At 40.7% G+C, this 23,090-nt stretch overlaps 1 protein-coding gene across 2 annotated transcripts in view; it reads right to left on the bottom strand.

Moving 5' to 3' along the window:
• Positions 1–23,090, bottom strand: part of intu (inturned planar cell polarity protein) — a 54,631-nt gene that overhangs the window by 12,558 nt on the left and 18,983 nt on the right. For both annotated transcript variants that reach the window (XM_080051555.1, XM_080051554.1), the window contains exons 5-14: positions 20,343–20,461; positions 17,815–17,904; positions 15,951–16,028; positions 15,480–15,663; positions 14,909–14,962; positions 14,190–14,252; positions 11,404–11,628; positions 7,724–7,816; positions 6,820–7,239; positions 4,410–4,504 (exon numbers count right to left, since the gene is read on the bottom strand). In XM_080051555.1, coding sequence (XP_079907681.1) covers positions 4,410–4,504; positions 6,820–7,239; positions 7,724–7,816; positions 11,404–11,628; positions 14,190–14,252; positions 14,909–14,962; positions 15,480–15,663; positions 15,951–16,028; positions 17,815–17,904; positions 20,343–20,461 — 1,421 coding nt within the window. The remainder of the gene's footprint in view (positions 1–4,409; positions 4,505–6,819; positions 7,240–7,723; positions 7,817–11,403; positions 11,629–14,189; positions 14,253–14,908; positions 14,963–15,479; positions 15,664–15,950; positions 16,029–17,814; positions 17,905–20,342; positions 20,462–23,090) is intronic.

Here is a 23,090-nt window from a genome sequence, read left to right as displayed (position 1 = left end):
AGAGAAAAAAAATATTAAAAGGGGGAACCTCAAAGAAAGTTTAGCTAAATGCTCTTTTAAATAGATGCGTTTTGAAGTTCAGTTTAAAAAGAGCTGTAGTCTGTGGGGCCCTCAGGTGGTCAGGGAGGGCGTTCCATAGTCTAGGGGCAGCAGCAAGGCCCGATCACCCACGGTGCAAAGCTTCGTATATCGGGTTTGGAGGGTGTGAGTGGATCCTGAACGGAGTGTACGTGAGGTTGTCGGGGGGGTGAGGAGTTCCTGAAGGTAAAGGGGGGCATGTCCGTGAAGGCACTGGTGGGTGAGGAGGGAGACCTTGTACTCAATTCTGAGAGAGACAGGGAGCCAGTGCAGTGATTTCAGGATGGGGGTGATGTGGTCGAGCTTGCGCACCCTCATCAGGATCCTGGCAGCACTGTTTTGAATGTACTGGAGCCTCTGGATTTTCTTGCCAGGGATCCCGATGAGGAGTGCATTGCAGTAGTCCAACCTGGAGGAGACACAGGCATGGACGAGCTTCTCTGCATCTGCCAGGGTGAGTGTTTGACGGAGTTTGGCGATGTTCCTGAGGTGGTAGAATGCTGTCTTACAGAGGTGTTTGATGTGGATGTCAAAATTAAGTTGAGGGTCCATTTTAACACCAAGGTTGGTGACAGATGTGGAAAGGGGGATGTTTTGGCCAGAGAAGGTGATATTGGTGATGGTGGGGGAGCGGAGCTGATGTGGCGTGCCAACATGGATGGCTTCTGTTTTGGAGCTGTTTAGTTGTAGGAAGTTGAGCTTCATCCACGCCTTTATCTCCTCCAGGCAGGTGGTCAGTGTGGATGTTGGCAGAGGGGCAGAAAAAGTGGGGGTTGTCCTGATGTATGTCCTGTGTGTCATCGGCATAGCAGTGGTATGATAACCCATGCCTGCTAATGACACTGCCCAGGGGGGGCATGTAAAGGGAGGAAAGGGTGGGGCCCAACACTGAGCCCTGGGGGACACCGCAGGTGACGTTGTTGGTGTGTGATTTTGCTTTGCCCAGGGCGATGTGCTCAGTTCTGTCAGTGAGGTACGAGGTGAACCAGTTTTGTACGTTTCCTGATAGTCCAATGGTGTATTGCAGGCGGTGAAGGAGAATATTGTGGTCAACTGTATCAAAAGCAGCTGTGAAGTCCAGGAGGATGAGGAGAGACGGGGAGGCGGTGTCTGCTGCCATCAGGAGGTCGTTTGTGACCCTGACCAAGGTTGTTTCTGTTCTGTGGCAATGGCGGAAACCAGACTGGAATTTTTCAAACAGGTGATGTTGTATGAGGTGATCCTGGAGTTGTGCTGCAACAGTTTTTTCCAGAACTTTTGACAGAAATGGGAGATTTGAGATGGGCCTGTATTTGGAGAGGACTTATGGATCAAGGGTAGGTTTTTTCAATGTTGGTCTGATGACAGCAGTTTTTAACGCAGATGGGATATGGCCGGCCAGGAGGGAGTGGTTTATGATTTTGGTGATGAGCGGAGAGACGGCAGAGATGTTGGCCTTCAGCAGAGCTGTAGGGAAGGGGTCTAGTGCACAGGTGGATGGCTTAATTTTCCTGATGACGTCCTCCACCTCTTCCCGTGTGATGCTGGAGAAGGAGCAGAGGGTCTGGACAGAGTCAATCGGTGGGTCAGCAGTTGTCTTTTTTTTCTATCAAAACGATATTTTTTGTAAAATGTTAGCATTTTTGTGACTTACATTATTTTGCGTTTTTTTGTATTTTTGGCGTTTTTGTGACTTGCATTATTTTTGTTTTGTGACTTTTTAAAAAAAAAATGTGATTTTGTAACATTTTGGCGTTTTTGTGACATTTTGGCATTATTTGAGTTTTTGTGACTTATTTGCATTATTTTGCATTTTTGTGACTGAGTTCTTTGCGTTTTTGTGACTAGCGATTTTTTTTGCAATATTTGCAGTTTTGCTACTTTTGTGCATTAATGCCATTACACACACGCAACGCTAATAAACTTCACGAAAAAGCGAAAAATTTGGAATGTGGAACGTCGCTGATATGCAAGCGTGTGAGTCATTCTATAATTAGTGGTACATCTCATGTCCATGGGTTGTATCTATAAATTGTACAAAATAGTTCCTTTAGTCAATAATAAATGTTATATTGGGGCAGAGCTAGCTTTCATTTCACTTAAAAGGGTCAACCAGTTCCATAATTTATTTATTTTTAAATGCATATTCTATACTAGAAGTTGCTGTTTTTGTGCTGTCCTAATTGCTGCATGTTTCATTTCATTTTTTCATTTAACTTTTATTTATCCTCGAGAGACCAATTGAGGGGTGACCCTCATTTACAATGATGTCGAGTTCAAAGCAATTTCAAAGGAAAAACAACAATACATAAACAATATTCAATGCAAAAACATCAAATACACAACAACAGGTGAAGAGAGGAAAAAAAAGGAGCGGGTCTGATAAAGCCCATCTGAAATTTGCAGCATTTCTGTTAAATAACGAGGAAGCTTCCCAGTCAAGGCTTTGTAAATAAAAATGTGCCAATGTGCGTCACGTCTCTCTTTAAGGGAGGACCACCCAACCTTTTCATATAAAAGACAATGGTGTGTGTCATAAGCATCTCCTGTGATGAACCTTAAAGCAGAGTGAAAAACAGAGTCCAGGAGTTTAAGACATGAATGTGATGCATGCCGGTAAACCACATCACCGTAATCAAGGACAGACATGAAAACTGCCTCAATAATCCTTTTCCTACTAAATAAAGGGAAGGTGGTTTTGTTCCTATAAAAATAGCCAATTTTTTGTCGTAGTCGACAAACAAGAGTTTTTATATGAAAATTAAAAGTGAGTTTATCATCTAACCAGATGCCGAGATATTTGTACTCTGTGACTCTTTCAATTAAAAATCCATTCTTTGTAAAAATATTAAAATCATTAAAAGTTGTAGTTCTTGCTCTGGAGAAACACATATATTTGGTTTTGTCTGTATTTAGAACAAGCCTGAGGTCCACTAGACAGTCCTGCAGGGTGTTAAAAGAGCTTTGTAGGTTCTGAATAGATTGGTGCACCGAATCGGAAATGCAATACAGTACTGTGTCGTCAGCGTATAGATGGGCGTGACAGTTTTTTAGCGATGAAACAATGTTATTTATATAAATTGTGAAAAGAACTGGACCTAAAATTTAGCCCTGTGGGACACCATTTGTAACAGTTAAAAACTCAGATTGGTATCTTCCCAGTTTAACTGACTGCTGTCTATCAGAGAGATAATCCCTAAACCAGCTACATGCAGAATGATCAAAGCCAATGTCATGCAGCCTCTGTAAAAGCAAATGGTGGTCAACAGTATCAAAGGCCTTTGAAAGATCAATAAAAAGTGTTGCACAGTGCTTTTTCTTGTCTAATGCTGTAACAATGTTGTCTACAACCAAAGTCACAGCAGAGACAGTACTGTGACCTGCCCTAAAACCAGATTGGAATGGGCTCAAAATGGAAGCACTAGTTAGAAATGTTTTTAACTGATTATTAATAAGTGATTCTAGAATTTTTGCGAGGCATGGGAGTTTGGAAATTGGCCTGTAGTTATTAAGATAATTTTTGTCACCACCTTTATGTAAAGGAATTACGTGAGCTTTTTTCCAAATTTTAGGAACTATTCCAGAGGAGATCGAAAGATTAAAAATATGGGTAATTTGTTTTGATATTATATGTGTAGAAAGCTTGATTGAAAACGGGTCCAAATTGTCCTCTCCCATGTACTTCTTGGGGTCAGGTGTTGCTTTTCACTTTTGTAACTTTTTTGCGTTTTGGTGACATTTTGGCGTTCTTAGCATTTTTGTGAATTTTTTTGCGTTTTTCTGACTTCTTTGCGACTTTTCGGGTTTTTCTGATTGTGTTTTGGTAACTTTAGCTTTTAAGCGATTTTTTTGCTTTCTTGAAACAGAAATGTGAAAGAAATGCAATTTTTTTAAAAATGTGGATGTGAAAAAAGGCAAAAATTAAAATGCAGAAAGTAGCAAAATAATGTTGAAAAGGATAAAATTATAAAATAATAGAAAAGAAATGCAGAAATGTGAAAAAAATTGCTAAAAGAAATTGTGAAAGAATTGCAAAATATAGTTGGAAATTACAAAATACTGCGAGTAGCAAAAATAGTTGAAAATGCAGAAATAGGAAAGGACCGCAAAAAATAGTTGATAATGTAGAAATGTGAAAACATTTCAGAGTATTGTTGAAAATGCAGAAATGTAAAAAGCAAAAAAAATAAAATGCAGAAATGAGAAATTATTGTTGAAAACGTAGAATTATGAAAGAATTTAAAAAGATTGTGGAAAATGTAGAAATTGCTCAATATTAAGAAGAATAAAGATTTAAAGAAAAAAATCACACTAATTAGGCTGAACATAGAGGATCATCTCCCATCACTCACTTCATGGTGGTGTACATCTCCTCTGTCTCCCTTTCAGTCAGTGTCTTCTTCAGGGTACCCAGGTAGAAAGGGTTTGGGTGCCTCAACCTGGGAATCTGAGATTAAGCATTATAACACATTACAATATAACCATACATTATCATATTAAAACAATATGAGTAAAGTGGGGTCTAATACAATCTGCTATTAGAATGTGCAATTTTAGTTATTTTAGACCTGAGTGAAGCATTTCACACTATAGATCATACCCTTTTAATTGACCATCTTAAAACTTGGGTTTGCATTAAGGACACTACACTCAGTTGGTTTTATAACATATTTCAATAAATCATCTTCTACCACAGATATTACCTGTGGGATACCGCAGAATTCAAATTTAGGTCTTATTTTATTCTTTTATTTATATGCTTCCACTTGGCCAGATCATCCAACCCAACACTGTGTCCTTCTGTCTCTACGCAGACGACACACAGATATACTTTCAGTTGACACCTGGTGACCCAAGAAGCCAAGTTGCTGTTATAGTTTTGGAGGATTATGATATTAATTGTTGGATGTCACAAAACACTCTACAACACAATAACTGAAAATCTGAAATTATTTTGCTCAGTCCCCCGAACCCCATCACTGACCTCGAAAGAAGCCTCGAGGTCAGTGTACCAAATAGTCTCTGGCCTTCTCTATGCTTGAACTGCATTCATTTACTTGTGCCAGGCCCTTCTGTAGCTAACTAAGGAAATTATCAGGAGAATATGACCCAAAGAAGGTCCAGGTCAACTCTTTCACACATGCAGCACACAGCAAGATATTGGAAAATTCTGCCCTGTAGACCAAAACATTTTAACCTGACTTATTCTACAATGTTGACTCAAATTCCCTTTAACAACAAGACAGAATGATTTGATGACAACTATATAAAATGCATATTTTAAAGTCTGAATTTAAACATTTAAATATACATCATGTATAACAATCATATTCCAAAATGTTCATGTTCCAATATTGGAGACTGTCACCTTCCTCGTTAGTATAGTGGACAGTATCTCCGCCTGTCACGCGGAAGACCGGGGTCCGATTCCCCGACGGGTTGTATTTATTGCCCCTGGCTACTCTGGCTTGTATTTTCAGTAATGGTGATAGAACAATTGACATCCAATACTTCAACAAGTCTTCACAATTATTAAATAAATAATATAAATAAGAGTGGCAGTTGTGGCTCAGGACGTTTGGATGACAGGATGTCTTCACTCGGAGTGTTGGTGGTACAATTCCCACTTCCAAACACATAGTAAAAGACGATTCTGGGAGACGTGCTCATTTATATTGAAAACTTCTAGACCAGGGGTCTCCAACTTTTTTTCAACTGAGAGCTACTTTGAAAAAATTAAAGTGGCCAAGAGCTACTTGTATCAAATCGCTTATATTTATTTACATAGCACACATCAAATGAATTAAGCTTCTGTTTGTACACGTGTGAAATTGCAATACCCAATGCTTATCATAAATAATTTCCCATCAAAGGTCCAAGAACACATTACTTTACACTTTTTGTGGGCCACATATCAGTGAAAATTGACATCAATGTCTGTATTACACTTCTTATTGTGACGCAACAGTGTTTCCCCAGGAAATGTCTTAGTCAAGGTGGTCACCACCCAGGTGTGGAGGAGGCGCGGCGCAACGCGGTGCGCCGAAAATTTTGGGGGTATTTTGCTCAAAGATGCCAATACGCACTACAGAAATAAACAACTGCTTATTTGAATAAAACAGACAACTGACCTTACAGTTGTACATTTTTAAAGTTCCTTTTTGGATAGGGGGCTGTTGTGAGATTATTGTGGACAATTAGGCCTACTGTGATGCGATAGCCTATAATTCATTAATGGTTATTATTAGCCTACTTGCTTGATTTCTTTTTAAATACAGAGGTTATTGGTCGTTTTGGAACATGTATTTCCCAATTTAAAACGTAAAAATAAAGCAGCATTGAAATTCAGAAAATACATCTTGTATGGCTACTATAGCAGGGTGTTTTACAAATAACTAAATACAATGTGTTTTCCCCTTAAAATGATTAAATACATTTATGCAAAGGTCAAAGACAGTGCATGCCGTAGTTATGCATGGCCGCATGCAGAGCCGCAGAGCAGCACACACACCAGCTGATAGAGAAACGCTTTGAGACACATGAAGTGAACATTTATTTACCGCAAATCGCAAAGTTTTGACCATGGGAAGAGGTGCATTTACCTTCATCATATTTTTAACTTGTAAAAAATCGCGAATTTTTAACTTGGTCGATCGCGAGCTACCGGTAGCTCGCGATCGACCTGTTGGAGACCCCTGTTCTAGACAAACAAATTAACAACCAAGCAATTACATATAAGTCAATAAAAGACAACAACTGTACCTTTAATAGACCTCCGCTGCCTCCACTCCCATCGGACCCTCCAGACCCCATGGAGTCCCTCCGCCCCCCGAGCTTCCTTGCTGAGTCCGGGGTGGTATGTGGGCTGAGTCCTGGAGCCATTGAAGAACCAGAATCCATCGGTCCCTCACTCCCGCTGTCTGATAGGCTCCTCTGAGGGCTGGACCTCCGGGCTTTCTCACCAAACAGGCTGCGTCCTCTGGAGCCCGTGGAGGAAGCTTTCACTGCCCCGGCTAGCTTGCTGAGGACGGGGGAGGAGGAGGCTAGGCTGTCAAGGCGGTCGCGGGCCGTGGCGGCAGGGAGGAACCAGTCAGCGCAGGACAGGCAGGGAGCAGGTGGGGCATTCAGACGCTCCTCAATACCTGCCTCCAAAACCTCCAGCTGCAGCAAAGTGGCCTTCACCTGAGTTCACAGAGTGTTTCGGTTTACAACATCAGAAGAGTTGGTTATTTTTTGTTTTCTTGGTTGCAGAAGTAATCAAACTAAAAGACAAATGAAAGAGTAAAATGCACGAAATCAACAACAATAGTTGAAGAGTAGCTACCTCCTCCCCTTTTTTATTTGATTTAATTTTATTTCTTTATGTTTTTTTTTCTTTTTTGTTTCATATTGGTTGTTTGTTTTTGTTAATCTTAAAAGTATAATCTTTTATATTTCGTTTCTGCCATTTTTTAACATTATGTATTATTTGGGATTGTTTGTAATTGGGTGTGAGGGTGGGATATGGGTGGGGTATGTTCGGGGGGAAAAAAGGGGAAAAAATGTAAGATTCCATTGTACTGCAATTGTTTTGCAACTGTGTAATTTAATAAAAAAACCTTTGAAAGAAAGAGTAAAATGCACGAACAATATGTTGAAATGTACATTAAAGGTCAACAAGGTTCACCTGATCTACGTAAACACAGTCAGGACCTGGAGAGCCCAAAGCTTGCGAAGCACAGCCACCTGCTTCCAACAGCACACACTGCATGAAATGCCTCTGTGATGGAAAGATGGTGAACACAAGCAGAGAAAATATCATATGCAAACTCATATACCCAAAATAACAAATTTTTAACACATATTGCAAAGAAGACAAGTCAGGCAAAGTCCACACGTACAAGGGTATTTCCGTAACTGTATATTTTTCCTTGTGATTTGTCTTTGTGATTTTCTCTACCTGCAAACGTAACTACCGGTCCCTCTTGGAAATCTCAGTTTTTCTCTATTTAAGGGGACTATTTATGGTGTTTGACGTGACACATTATCAATTTATACCGGCCCTTTTAATTTTATGAATAAAAATACATTTAAATAACTGTGAAGCATTCTTGGAAGTTTTTTTTCTATCAGCAATGCTTAAAGAATTACTCCCCCGGTGGAACCATGAAGGTGTATTGAACTCTATGCTCCCATGTAGTATAAATGTGCAAAATTTTTAGAAATCGGTTCATCCTAGCCTGAGAAAAGGCAAAAAGAGTGTTTTTATGGTCTCTCTGGCTGTCTCTGCCTCTAAAGTCAGAAATCCTCCTACTACCACAATGCACTGCGCTCGCAGTCCTCCAAGGCCCCGCCCACATTTCCCTTGTAGTCTCGTCTATAGCGTCTCGTCTGTCTGACTGATGAGAGTAAACAACAACTTCCAAATACAGTTGTGGGCGATACCTCGACAAATACAGACACTATTTAGATTCCACAATGAATGATTTTTTCTAAAGTATACATAGTTTCCGGTTTCACTGTAAAACGGAGGGAAGGAAACGCACACTCGACTACGTTTGCTACAGTTTTCAAGATAGTTTTTCAACATGCCTGCTGCTAAGCCCACATGCTGCGCGCTATCAACAAAACTAGCCTAGCCTAGCCTTCAAACCGGACTCTGAAGCTAAATATTGCGGGCAAGAAGAGGACACTCTGGACGGGAGGGACGTATGCGGACCGGGACCCTTTCCCATAGACTTTTCTAATGCACCACCTCCTGCAGAACGCAGTCGCGTACAGGTAAGACTTTCAACCTATTAAGGTGAGAACACACCGGGCGCGTTGGGTGTGGTGGGCGCGTTGAAAAATCCTATTTTTGCATAGGGAACCATTGGTTTAGGCGCGAGGATCCGTTGGCCGCGGCAAAGCGTCGCTTTGGGCGCGTTACCAAAGCGTCAACGCGCCAGCAAAGCGTCAAAAAAATATGAAAAACTTGAACTTTCAACGCTCCAGCGCGTGACGTTTAGCCGCGTTGGCCAATCAGCGGTGAGCTTGACCCGACGTCACTGGCAGAGAGCCGGAGGACAGAAAAATCTCAGACAAAATGGAGGAGCAAATAATCACCGCTGTGTTTGCGAGACCGTGACAACACAGAGGCAAACACCGAGTAGGAAATGTATTTACGGCTGGCTGCCTGGTGCTGTATGAAGCCGCTCGGGCTTACAAGACGTGGGGAAAGTGAACCAGGAGAATGGGCTTCCTGGTTAATTCAGTGAATATGTGCGGCTGTGCATTAGCCGATAAACCAAGTTAGCGCCGGTCGGATAGCATTAGTTAACTCACCCGGTTGTGTGCGGCCACCACCTCCATATAATGAAGCCAAACATAACGGCTTAGTCCGGGGAACTTTCACAACGAGTACAGCGAAGCACCGGTGTTTATGCCTATATCTACGCCAGCCACGGTCCCCTGTCACAGCCAGGTAGGGTAATGTAGGCTAGTTGCCTTTATTTTCTACTGCCCTGCACACAATGCTGCTGTAAATGTGTTTGGTATGGTGCTGCCTTGCTGTTTGTGTTCATTTTCGAGTGGCGTGAATCTGTTTTAAGGCTATTTGTTCCGTTCAGTTGCTGTTTATTTGTCTTTTGGCACAATTGTTGGCCGTGTTGTTGTTGTTTTTGTGCGGACATGATCGCTGTTGTGTCGGGTCGGTTCTGATCGCAGCCATGGTTGATTAGGGGAATAAATATATGGGGGGGAGACTAGCTGCGAAGCGTTGGAGGGACGCGTTGAACCACTTTTTGACACAAAATGACCAAGCGCCAGATCGGGCGCGTTGGTCGCTTTGGCCCAAAGCGCCAACGCGCCCGGTGTGTTCTCAGCTTTAGACTATATTTCTGTTCACACAGTATGCAATTATAGCTGCTGTCAGGGGGGGTGGGGGGGTTGCTAAACTGTTTCAGAAACAGACTAATGTAACAACCGTTTGTGTGTTTGTAAGGTAACTAAAGAAAAAAGTTTTCATCCGCTCTCATTTTCAGTGAGTTTCACTTATAGTAGCCTAACTGTCATATTTTATGGTGATTTCAGAATCTGATGTCTACAGTCTCCCACTCAACTGCAACCAGTGCCCAAGGAGGCTGCAGTGAGCTTCACAGAGAGGATATCAGACCCCTACCTCAGCAGCATCCCATCTAGGCTCTGCTAATACTATGTCCTCACACCTCTAGACCTATTGTAAATATTTTTTGTTTGTCTGTAACACCGGCAGTAAAACAAAAAGAAGAAGAAACGCTGGGTGATCGCCGCCAGTAAAAAAAAACGAAGAAGAAATTTCGTATTTCCGGTGGAGCTCCGTTTCCCCATGTGTCTGCAAATAGGTGCCTCTCGAACTAGAGGCCTGTAGTCCTCGCGCCTTCTCGCACGCAAACCATAGGTTTTACCATGACGTGTTACGCGTCACAGTAAGACCTATGTGGGGTGGGGGGTGGGTGTGGATTATCAGGACATCTGGGCCAAGTGAAGACTGAGTCAAGAAAAACCTCATTCCTTACATTATAGTAGCCATTTTATAATGATAAAACCCCGGTTCTGTAGCGGTGAAGTAATCCTTTAATATACAAACCAGATTAGCAGTGAGGTGGGCAGGGGCAATAAGTACTCCCCGTCGGGGAATCGAACCCCGGTCTTCCGCGTGACAGGCGGAGATACTGTCCACTATACTAACGAGGAAGGTGACAAAATAGCAATAATGGAAAATCGTGTCACATAATTAGACTGAATATTTTGAATATGATTGCAATAATGTATAAATAGGTATATCCGTTTCCAGACTAAAAAATAAGCATTTTATATAGTTGTATAGCATTAAATCCCTCTGTCTTGTTGTTTCAGGAATGTGTGTCAACATTGTAGATAGGCAGAGTTAAATTAATACAGTTCAAGAGAGGGAGGTCGAGAATTGCAAATGGGGCCGATGTTTCTTTCGAGGTCAGTGATGGGGTTGGGGAGACTGAGCAAAATAATTTCTAATTTTGAGTTAAATTGTAGAGCATTTTGTGCTATCCAAAAGTTAATATGGTTGAGACAGCAGCTAAGCTTCTGGGGTTACCAGGTCGTAACGGAAGGTATATCTGTGTGTCGTCTGCGTAGCAATGAAAGGAAACATTTTGGCATTGTATGGTCTGACCAAGTGGAAGCATATGAATAGATAATAAAATAAGGCTTATTAATGACTTGAACCACAACTGCCCTTTTCATTTTTATTATTTAAATTCAAAAAGAGAGATATTCCAAAACATTGTTGTGTCTACTGGACTTTTTCTGCAAACAGAGGGAGTAAAAATGTGTGTTTTTTTTTGTGTACGTGGCCCTTCGCCTCCTTACCAGCCCCACTATGAGGAGAAAGTGACGCCCTTGAGGCTTGCTGTAGCCCGGCGCCGTGCCACTGCTACCGCTCCTGTTAGCTCTCTGCTGGGGAAACACCTCTCTCCAGATGACCAGCTGGCCGACCCGCTGCTCGGACGCCAGTGGCAGCAAGCAGTAGTGCTGGCAGTACAGGCACACATCCAGCAGGTCCTCTTTAGGCAGATGGTTGGCGATCAGGTAGGACTGGAGGGTGAGTGTGTAGATTATTAAGTAGTAAAAAAGTGTGCTTATGAACATCCATCTGGCTTCAGAACATAGACATTTGTATTGCATCTGGACCCATTTTTATTATCTACAGCCCTGTGGAAATTTAAAGACCACATCAAATGGTTAGAGCCTCTGGTTTGTCTTTTAAAGTGAAATTAACAATTTTTATTTTTCTACTACGACAACATTTATCCTAAATTCCAAATAAAAATATTGTCAATTAGTGTTAATTCCATCAATTAATGTAGAGATCTTGATTTAAGAACGTTTTTGAGTGAATTATTTTCCAGAGCTGTAAATTAAGATGTCCTTCCTCGTTTCCCTGTGTAGACATTTTTCTCTTGAAAACACCCGGCTATGAACTGAGACTTGATAAGTCATATTCCATAACACTGACTTAGATTACAACTGACACTTGTTAAAAATTACTGCTCTTCCTACTTTTGGTTTATTTGAATCTATGATTTTTGAATTTTACACATCTGACTGTAACTGTTTTAGCTGAATTCATTGTTCATTTAGTATTTTATTTTTGCTCTTTTTTTGTATTTTGTATAGGCCTACTTTATTCAAATTAACATATTTTATTTCTGTTCTCTGTTTATGTTATCCCTGTGATTGTCTTTATTGTGTATGCTCGTCACTGTAAATTAATAAATATATTTATATATAGCCTAATCATATAGTGTTAACTTATTAAAATAGCTGACTTTACTGCCCCTATCTGTTTCTGCTTCTCTATCAGTCTATAGTGTGTGATTTGCAAAATACCTATCATAGCCTACATCACATATCATAAAGGTGATCAGACGTCCCCATTGTTGGTTGCCTGTCCCTGGCTAAACAGAAACAACTACCTGTTCCCGTTTTGTTGACACCTCATTAGGTTTTTCAATAAGATTGCTAGTCAAACTGGAAATGTCTCCGTGTTCCCCCTTTTCGGGGGATGTTCCTCGTTTTGATCTTGGACGTCTGGTTACTTATATCATATCAGAATCTTCTATGTTAAGCCCACTATGAATATTAAAACACGTCGAAACTTGTGCCCTGTATCTTAGCTACATGTATGATCTTTGCAGCAAAGAAAACCGCGTGAAAATCAGTTTGGTATTTAATGAGATATGATTAATTACATGCGCTGACAGTTCATTGCACCTGCCAAACAGACTACACTGAGTGGAACGTTTGACCGGTTCAAGATGCCGGCCCCACGGCTCGTCAGCGCCAATAGGCAGTAGCGGCCAACGCAGCGTCTATCCTTTATTATGTCTATGCTCTTACCCTCTCTCTTACTACCCCTCCACTCTTGCCTCTAATCTCTCTGGGACAGATGTATGAACAAACACACGGCAACGTCCATGTGCGGCCTTCTCTAAGCTAACACAGCCATACAACAGGCTCATCTTGTTGTCTAGTGTGAAAGGTTACCGGCTGTACAGTGACTGTTAGCTGGGTCTTCTGACAGCTTTCCCGTTTTTTTTTTTTTAAAACCCATTCAGACGCAATTTATTTGAAATATTCACTCGTACACATGTTTTCAGAGGAAACGGGCTGACATCGCTGTAGTAGGCATGCCAAGCCAATAGTTAGCCTAGTAGATAGCTCTTCCGGTACAATTTGATGCATAAAACATTACTGTAACCGAAAATTAATGCCACTAACGTTCATAAAGCGGTTGGTGTAAGCTTGGGATTACAAGTATTGTACATGACAAGCTTTCTGTCCTCTTATTTCACCGCATTGAACTCGTGAAAACAGAAGACATGCTGATAGTGAAGGGGCTTTGTGAGTGGCTACTTTCCTGTAAGACGTACTTCAAAATAAAAGTCAACTCACGTTTGTCCAGTGAAATGCTATTAATGTTTAGCCAGTGAAATGCTTTTACTGTGAAGCCGTAGCCTTAATGCTCCTTTTGTTGAACAGTAACTTAACCGCTGCGCGCTGAACTATTGATAGTGTTTTTTAATGTGGAAAGAGCAGTGTCCCTGGCATATAGAAGCTACACACGTTTATTTAGCTAGAAAAACCGGCAGAGCACAAATCTTTCCCCAGACAAAGTGGCGGGTGGTCTCAATAACTTACTAATCGCTTAGACTAATTTGGCGAGTGTTATAGTTGAGCCCTGCACGACACTCTCCACTGATCACAGTGATGGTGCCGCGGAGACACCTTGCATTTTATGTTGTCTTCTAACTTTATAACTTGCGTGTGGGTATTTTGACAGGAAATGTTATAGACTATGCATACGTGAAGTGGAGCCGTGACGTCAGCGTTACCAGGGAAAATGTTTTCGGTGTTTACAAGAAACCAAAACCATTGTGTTTTCCAAAAAATCCTCCCTGGGAGTTGATCTCAAAAACTTGCGGTTTCATACCTGCGTTTGCTGTTTTCATGTAAATGATATAGTGCATCCGCGAAAATATTTTCGCGGATGCACCGTTTCGTGTTGTCATATAAACAGCCCCTATGTGTGTGTGTGTGTGTGTGTGTGTGTGTGTGTGTGTGTGTTATGTGTTTGTTCTGACAAGGACACTTACCTTGTAGAACAAACAGGAGCCGAGAATAACGTACAGACGTCTCAGGCCGAAGAAATCCTCAGACTGTTCACAAAATAAAGAAAAAGAATAATAAAAATTGAAAGTAAACAAAGACAGATATTGGAAGAACCTGTTACTGGCACTTGATGAAAAATGAGGGAACTGACAATGATTAAAGTGTGACCAGTCATTTATGAGAAAGATCTGACAAATCTGGTAAAACTTGACAAAAAAGAAAACAAAAAGTATTATAAACAAAGCTTGGTGTGATGTCTGTCATTTTCAGTGAACTATTCCTGCATCCGCATCAATGCTCCCTGTTGCACCATTTGTCATACAAAGGACAAACCAGACCCCATTAGCTTCTCAATAAAAGTACACACGGACACACACAAACACACCTCTAAAAATAGTCCTAACCTTCTCCTCTCCCTTGCTGAGGCCCAGAAGGCAGATGGCATCTCGGCTAATATGTTTGGTAACTCAACAACTTAACAGTAGGTTGAGGTATCATAACACCACGTGGAGCACTTAATTGTGATTTTGTTAAGACATTTCATTGTTGTGAAGAGGAATAGGAACATGTAGAAAGCTGTTAATGAAACTTAAAATATCCATCCTGAATGAGTACTCAATGCTTTTAAAACAGCAGTGATGAAAACCCAACAGAGTTTTAGTTAAATTTTTTTAATGACCAAAATGTTTTCACAATTTCTCACCATTTCTCCAAAATCAGAAGACTCAAAATCAGAGAGAACTGCATCCACCTCCATCTGTGGAAAGAGAAAATCCACTATAAGAAATAGCATTTAATTAAAAACATGACAAATATAATATATTTTTAATCACTAATCTATTTATTGTAGCATTTTCTTTAGTCTACAGTGTGACATTTGTGATTGTGTGCACTAGGGGGCTCTACAGCTGCATTTGTGGCTTAATCAAGCAACATTCAACTTCATAAGTTGGAAGACATAGCAACACTGTGAGAAACAAATCGGTCTACTCACTTTCTCACACTCACACACACACACACGCACACACACACACACACACACACACACACACACACACACACACACACACACACACACACACACACACACACACACACACACACACACACACACACACACACACACACACACACAAATTAAAAAACTGATTATAGAGACTTGGATTATAACAAGATACTCCAAATGTCACTGGTTAGGTCCGATATGTACCGGCTGGATGCACATATTCAATATAAAAAGGGGCAGGAAATCATATTGTCACACACACACACACCTTGATCTCTGGAGGCAGCGTGAGCCATTGGACCGCCGGCAGTCCGTCGAGGAAAAGGGTTCCTGAGACGTCCGGGGGCAGGGCGGACGAGCCTTCCCTCAATCGAGATGGCTGGATGAGCTGCTGAAAGAACAGGCAGAAGAAATGGTCCAACCTGGGAGCATGGTCCGCCTTACAGAACGCACTGTGGGGGACACAATGAAGATGATGAATGAGTGTGAGGATAACACAAAGAAGCCATTCATATAACTACAGAAGAGTGATAAGATTTCAATAAATACATAAATACTTTTTTTTAAGTACAGGGGAAAGATATTAAAGAGCAAGAAAATAGTGACACTGCAGACTGTGTAAAAAAAAGGTGCTGGAAAATGTGCTTTTGCCCGAGTGAAACACAATTTTTATTTCAGTAAATGTTGAATTAAGCATAGCTCTCGAAGTAGGACCACAGGAAAACTAGTAACGACCAACCTGTCCAAGGAGCCGTACATCACTTTTAGTGTTCGGACTACGTCTCCAACCACGGTCTGCAGATACAGCAGTGGAACACTGGAGGGAAACGGAGAAATGTCAAATGCAGAACTGAGAAAACTTTAACTTCAGCAGATCTCCTGCTTATCAAATTCTTTTGGACTGCAACCAGAAGCTGTGAGGGAGAAAAATTCAATTTTTGTCTAGATGTGGGTGTTCCTCAACCACCAATCTATTAACTCTTATGCTTGAATGAGATTCATTCTGAGCCGAGATAATGATTGATAGCATCGACCTGGTTGGTACAGAGGAAAAGGTGGCTAATATGACTCATCTCATGAACCGTTTTTACAACCACATGCTCCTAAAAGATCTATTCATCCTGCCAACAACAATACATTCATGCTAGTAAACTTGTACAGATGAAGACCTTTTACTCATAAATAAAATTGGTAGGTTTAGGCTTGGTAGGTTTAGGCTTGCTGCCTTTTCTCAAACTTAATACTTTCAAAAATAAAAATGTAGTTACTAATAACACTGGGTTATCTAAATACATTAAAAATAAATGTATTTTTTTTGGAAATAATGAATAGATTCAAAATCTTAGAATATAGGAATCGCAATTTTAACATTAATCAAATTTTTAACCATCCCTATTAAAGCTCACATATTATGCACTTTTCTGTCAATATTATATGGTCTTAGAGGTCCCTAATACGTTTTTCTTTAGTTGTTTGCTATAAAAAACGTTCAGATCATTTATTGTAGTATGCCTCTATACCCTGATGTTCAGCTAATCTCACGGTGGCCTATTTTTGAAACAGAGCTGCAGCTCCCCTCGTAAATATACAATCTATGAGCTTCCCCCGCCCCTCTCTGGAAGCGACGGGTCCATAGCCTGTAGTAGTAGCCTGTCCACAGTGCCTGTACTGAATGTTAGCACGGAAGCTAACGGCTAGAAATATCACGAAAATCAGTGAAAAAATGAGCTTCAAAGTTAGACTTAAACTCTATTACCTTCCTATGCTTTGTCTGGCTAAAAACGAGGCATTTTTAGACTGCTGTGGAGAATATAAAGAGCTTGTTATGGGCAAAATACCAATGCTTTTCCCGAAGCTAGCTCGGAAGCTAACGGCTAAAAATATCACGAAAATCAGTGAAAAAATGAGCTTTAAAGCTAGACTTCGACTCTATTACCTTCCTATGCTTTGTCTTGCTAAAAACGAGGCTTTGTCAGACTGCTGTGGGGAATATAAACAGTGTGTTATGAGGAAAAGCTGGTTGCTTGTCCCAAAGCTAATAGCTATGCACCAGGCAGGCAAAAATACCAATAAAAACAATTATTTTAGTTTCACTGTTTAAAAAAAAGCACAAGTAGCTTCCTATCCGTTGTGTTATTAAAAACGAGGCATTAATAGACTGCTGTGGTTAAGATAAATTAGTGGAGTATGAGCAAAAGCATTCTGTGTTGGTGTATGTAACATTTAGGCTGTACTATGGGCATCTTGTCGCTCGGAAAATTTTCCATCGGATCTCGGGGCCGTGGACCAATAAGAAATGGGGGGGTGGGGTTATCATAGACTACTGCACGGTGGAAGTTTCTGGTTACTAATGTGGGGGGGAAGCATGGACATATAAAGAAAATATGGGGATGTGGCTGTGCAGTTTATGACGTCATAAACCGCGAGAATTCTGACTCGAGTATATTGGGGGGGAGGGATAGGGGTTTCAGAAAGGGGGAGAGTGAGAAAAGGAGAGATTGTTATTTTTTTTTGATATTTTGGCAGTCTCTAGGCACACCGTGGACCCATGGATATGTGACCTTTAACCATGAGTGTGTGTGTTGGATGCTGCGTCCATCTACCTCTCAGCAGGAAGACCAATGACCAGCAGGTTGTTGCTTTCCTTCCAGTAGCCCACATGCACCAGATGTTTCCCGAGCAGGAGAGAAGAACTGATTGGAGAAAAAATGTATTAACGACATAATGCCAAAATTAGTACAAGTGACACACAGAGCAGAAAACAAGGAGGATGGAACAGCTCTTGCCTTTGCCAAACTTTTCCTGATGTTGTTTTAAGGCCAGGACACACCGGCCCGATAATCGCCGTCGGAGAGTCTGGAAGGGGTGGGGACACAAATCTGTTTGGTGTGTGCCGTGAAATCGGTCGTCGTAGATGTCGTCAGGCTTCTTTTGAGCGGGCAGTCTTTTAGTTGGAGCAATTTGATTGGTGGAGGGCTAGCGAATCAGTGAAGCCCGGAAGTGAGGCGGGTAGCACTAACAGCTAACAACAGTTAGCCATTGTTTTAATCCACACTCTGCTAAAAATGGTGCTCTTTATGTCCATAAATATAAATACGTATTTCTATCTATGTTTATGGTCTAGAGAGCTGTCCCATAATTTCCGGCTTCCGTATTTTTTTTGGGCCACAATACAGATTAGCGCCGCCTGCTGTTATGGAGACATTACGTCCCGCGCAAGCGCAGAGCGTACGGAAAGTCAGTAGTCGGCTCGGTGTGTTCTTGGCACTTTTTTGGCCGCGACGGGCAGACTGGAGCTGCCTGAAACGGCAGACTCCATTTTCGGGTAGTCGGACCGGTGTGTCCTGGCCTTAAAACTCAACTGTGAGCTGTGTTGATTTTCAAAACATCTAGCAGTGAACTGGCAGAAACGTTAGGAATTTAGGTGGGCTACTACAAAATAATTACTGAACTTTTCCAGATACTGTAAATTTTTGATGCCTTATTATTATTTTTATATGAAGGTCATTTCTGAAAAAAGATTTCATTGTGTCTGTCCTTGGATCTGTTTTGAAGGGAGAAACAAAAAATGAAAAAACAACCACATCCTCTCCAAGAAATAACCATAACTATGTCTGACAAAGCTTAATGGTTTAGAGAAAATGTGGTCTTGATTTTGAAAAAAAGTTAACATTTTACAGTATCAGCATTATGATATAAAAAATCAATCTGATCCATTTAAGTAATGATATAGTATAGGAGTATCAATCTGGGTGCATATACAGCTGTTCTGAACCATTACATGTTGAGTACTCGCTAACCAAAGCTAAAACAATTAGTAATTAATCATTTACTTGCAAAGACATAACATTAATCTAATCCGTTTTGATTATCGATGAAATGTTTTAATTATTTTTAAGCTAAAGACACTAACACCTACACCCACACAGTAACATATCTTTTGTGTTAATAGTTTGTGTTAATAGTTTCATTTAGTTTAGATTCCATTAAGTGTTTATAATGTTTCTGTAAAGATTTGTGGTCAATTATGCAGGTTTCTACAATGTTCTACAAAGTGAATTTTGCCAACGTCTTCCATGTAGAACTTTCCTTGACCTACTAGCTCTTAATGTGGTGATTAAAGATCTCCTATTATACTACTTTTCTGGTCTTAATTTCTTGTTAAAAACTGCTATAGAGCAACCTGACACGAATCACATCACAAAAAACTATGTAGATTTTCGGGAATCTCTTCCTCTCATCTGAGCGCGCACAGCAGTCTCTGTCCACACTCGGCTTTGTGCTTCTCCGCCCCCTCCCCCCCTCCTTCGAACCCCACTCCGTTGTGATTGGTTACCTTCCTTCCGGAACACTTTCAGAAGCGCGCGGGCAGATTTGAGAGCAGGAAGGTGGGGGCATGGCCGGAGCGCGCCACCACGTTGCAGCATTACCATACATGGAAAAATCCGGGAACGTGACGACACAATGGCAGGAAATTTGAACCGATTTCAAAAAGTGAATTCTCGACCGGCTGCCCTAGTGTTTAGCGCTCTGCACAGCCACCCCAGACGGTTAGCAGGGAATACGTCTAAATGCATGTACGTAATTATTTGATACGCTATTATGGTTAAACACGACTATAAATCATTATAACAACGTTTATAGGTCATAAAAGTCGAAAAGTATAATAGGTCCTCTTTAAGTTATAGTTATTTAAAAAATTATTTATCTGACTTGCAAATTAAGAGTTTTGTATATTTATGAGACTGAGATTTTTCTCAGTTTAACTGAGTGGTGCCCTGTTAGAAGTTCATTTTAATTTAGTTTTATTTTCTTGATAGCTGGAATTAGAGATCAAACCCTCTTCTTCATCCTATTGCAGTTTATTCAATTTACAGGCATTATAACGTTTTTAAAAAGGCACTTCAATTGTTAGTTAAAAAACGTATGGAAATCATTTGCAGATCATTTGATAATGAGAACCATTATTAGTAGACTTATAAAACTTTTGATTGATATTTATTAAGAAGAGTATCTGGTTGGTTAAATAAAAAATATTGATTTAAATGTGTTCCACAGTTACAGATTACTGATTAAAAACTCTACATGTAGCATTCGCATTGCTATTTATCCTCTTTGTTGTTTCCTCTACCTGATGATCTGCCCTCCTGTGACATTCTCCAGCATGTCACACAGTGTGAGAAAGATCCCTCTTACTCCTTTCAGCTGGCATGATGCTTCAGACACTGGGTACTGATACAAGATATCTTCCTGCAGACACAAAACACAGACAAAGTGTAATTTAAAATCTGTGTCATGAAAATTATACATGCGGCAGGGAGAAAAAGATCTGGTTAACCAATCAACAGACAAAATGTCACATAAAAAATGTCAAACATCTGTTGGTGGATGCCACAGCGGCCTCTGAATAGACACATATATTTATAGTGAAAATGTTGGTCTGGTTTCAGTTTGACTGCCCAATTCGTCCCCGAATTACAACAAATAAATTACAATTACAAAAAAGATATTATATCTTAGAGTAAATAAATACAGCAATTTGACAGTAGCTCACGGAAACCATCAAATTCACTTTGGGAAACAGCTGTGCACACTTTTAAATAGTTTTCTGGAAACAAATGTCACAGAAAACCCCTTCATAAACACTTTAAAGCAGAGAGTAGAGTGTGCTGAACAGATTAAGTGAATTGTTTTTGATATTAGTATTCCTCACAGCATGCTCGCAACTTTGAGGGCCACAGGGTGGATAAGAGCTAAGCCTCTCATGGAATAAGAGGCCCGAGTTGCGGGTGAAGGGATAAAAACATTGAATGAACAGGCCCTTACAGACTTGGCAACCAGAACAAAGACACAATCAGCGCAGTGAAACACTTCAGTTTCGTCTTGTCTGTGCATACAGGCCAAAAAATTAATTAAAAAAATGTGTTGCATCACAAAATCTTCACTCGGCTAAATCTCAAAAATACCACCACTTAACTTCTCCTATTTCTGCTACCCTGCAATCAAAGAACTAAAAAAATCAAAGTCAGAGTTTAGTAGGTTCTTGCTTGGCAATCTTGAATATCAACTGCTGGTTGATGTGGCTTCGAACTATCTGTACCCTCTGCTGCCTTTTAGGTCAATAAAAAAAAAATAATAATAATCTGGCTTTTCTTATTCACAAAGAGGAACTGCAGAACCATCAAGTACAACCATAAAGAAAACATCTACCTACCAAAAGTCGTCCATGGGGAAAATTTAATTACAGTATAGGATGTGACGTCAGCAAATGAGTGGTTTGCTCCTCAGAGCAAGAAATTAAACTTTAGGATTAACACTTAAAAGGGGAGTCAGAGATTCTGGAGAACAAAAAAACGGGTGAAAATACACAGCCTAGGCTCTGTAAACTTGCTTGATGCGAGCTACAGCCGGCCTATTTGTTTATATACTCTTTGTTTACATAGTAGTTTACAGAGCTTAGGCTGTGAATCAACCCCACTTTTTTCTCAGAACACAGTACTGACAAGTAGCGGATCATTCTGTTTTCTGTCAGTGGCACTCGCAGGCGCTTGGAAGACATCCAGAGCAGTTAATGTACACTCCTGGCCTTGGGATTTCCTACACAATTCAGGTCATTCTTAACACTCAATTATCAAAAACACTTTTGTGTTAGAGTATGATCACGGCTATCAAGCTTGTAGTGTGGACAGACGGTGTGGTGACTGACACTCACTGACCTAGGCAGGGGAAATTTAACACCGAAACCTTTAAAATTTAGATGGCATCTAAAATGTGGATAATCAACCCTGTATATCAACCTGTAAATCGTGCTGGATGATCATTCTATTTTAGATTCATAAATTGATAAATAAACACTACGTTAATTTACTGTTAATGAATGCTAAGTTAATGCTTTTAACGGTTAGTTAATGCTTATTAAGCTTATTAAGCATTAACTAGCTGTTAAGGCTTGGTAATTAACGGTAAGTTAATGCTTGTTTAAGCATTAACTTAGTTGGTAGTTAAAGGTTGGTTAATGCTCAGTTACTAAACATTAACTAACATATAAATAATGTACCCTTATTGATAAGTTGAACTAAAAATTCTAAATCCATTTTATGGTAAAATGTATAGTTTGTATTTACTTTTAGAAGTAGTGCTTGATAATCAAGCAGGAAACTTTGCCATATTCAGTTTTCTACTTTCTATATTTTTTTGTTATATTGCTGCACATTTTCAATTTTTAGATGTAAAAGCTTGTAGTTGCCTCCTGCAGCAGAACATTTTTTATTTTATTTTTTTTCTCTCTGCGGTTACGCTATTGCCAAATCTCTAGCGGTAGATATATTTCTACTGAATAGGGTGATTTATTTATAAGTGGTGTGACTTGGTTACTTAAGTAGAAAATCAACATCCCTAGGTGGGCTTGAACCACCAACCTTTCGGTTAACAAGATGGTGGCTTAAGCTGGGAACACACCGCACTGGCCGCGCGGCGAGATTACATACAAAGTCAATGTACTAGCGCGTGGCCGCGCGTCCACCCAATAATCGGCGTCCAGCGGCCGGCGGCGGGGGCTTGCGCGGCACGTGGCCGCGCCTCATGAGAGGCGCGTGAATCGGGAGCGCGGCCATTAGCGGCGCATAGAAATTGTGTCATCGAAGGAGCGTGAATCGAAGGCTTGTGCGGCGAGCACGGCGCCGCAGAAAAAGATGAAATTTTTCATCTTTTTCTGCAGCGCCGCCGGGCACCGCGCCTCCACAGCCAATCAGCGTTGAGATTGCCCGGTGGCGGTGGTCTGCAAGACGAGGTGGGCGTGTGGAGTGAGGACATCGGGCTTCCAATACATTCTGCAAATATGTGTAGGCTATTTTGCATCTGTTTAGCTGTTGGTTGTACT

The sequence above is a fragment of the Ammodytes marinus genome, assembly GCF_949987685.1.
Source record: "Ammodytes marinus genome assembly, chromosome: 23".
In the NCBI taxonomy this organism is placed as follows: domain Eukaryota; kingdom Metazoa; phylum Chordata; class Actinopteri; order Uranoscopiformes; family Ammodytidae; genus Ammodytes; species Ammodytes marinus.
This window is presented reverse-complemented; position numbering and strand designations above follow the sequence as displayed.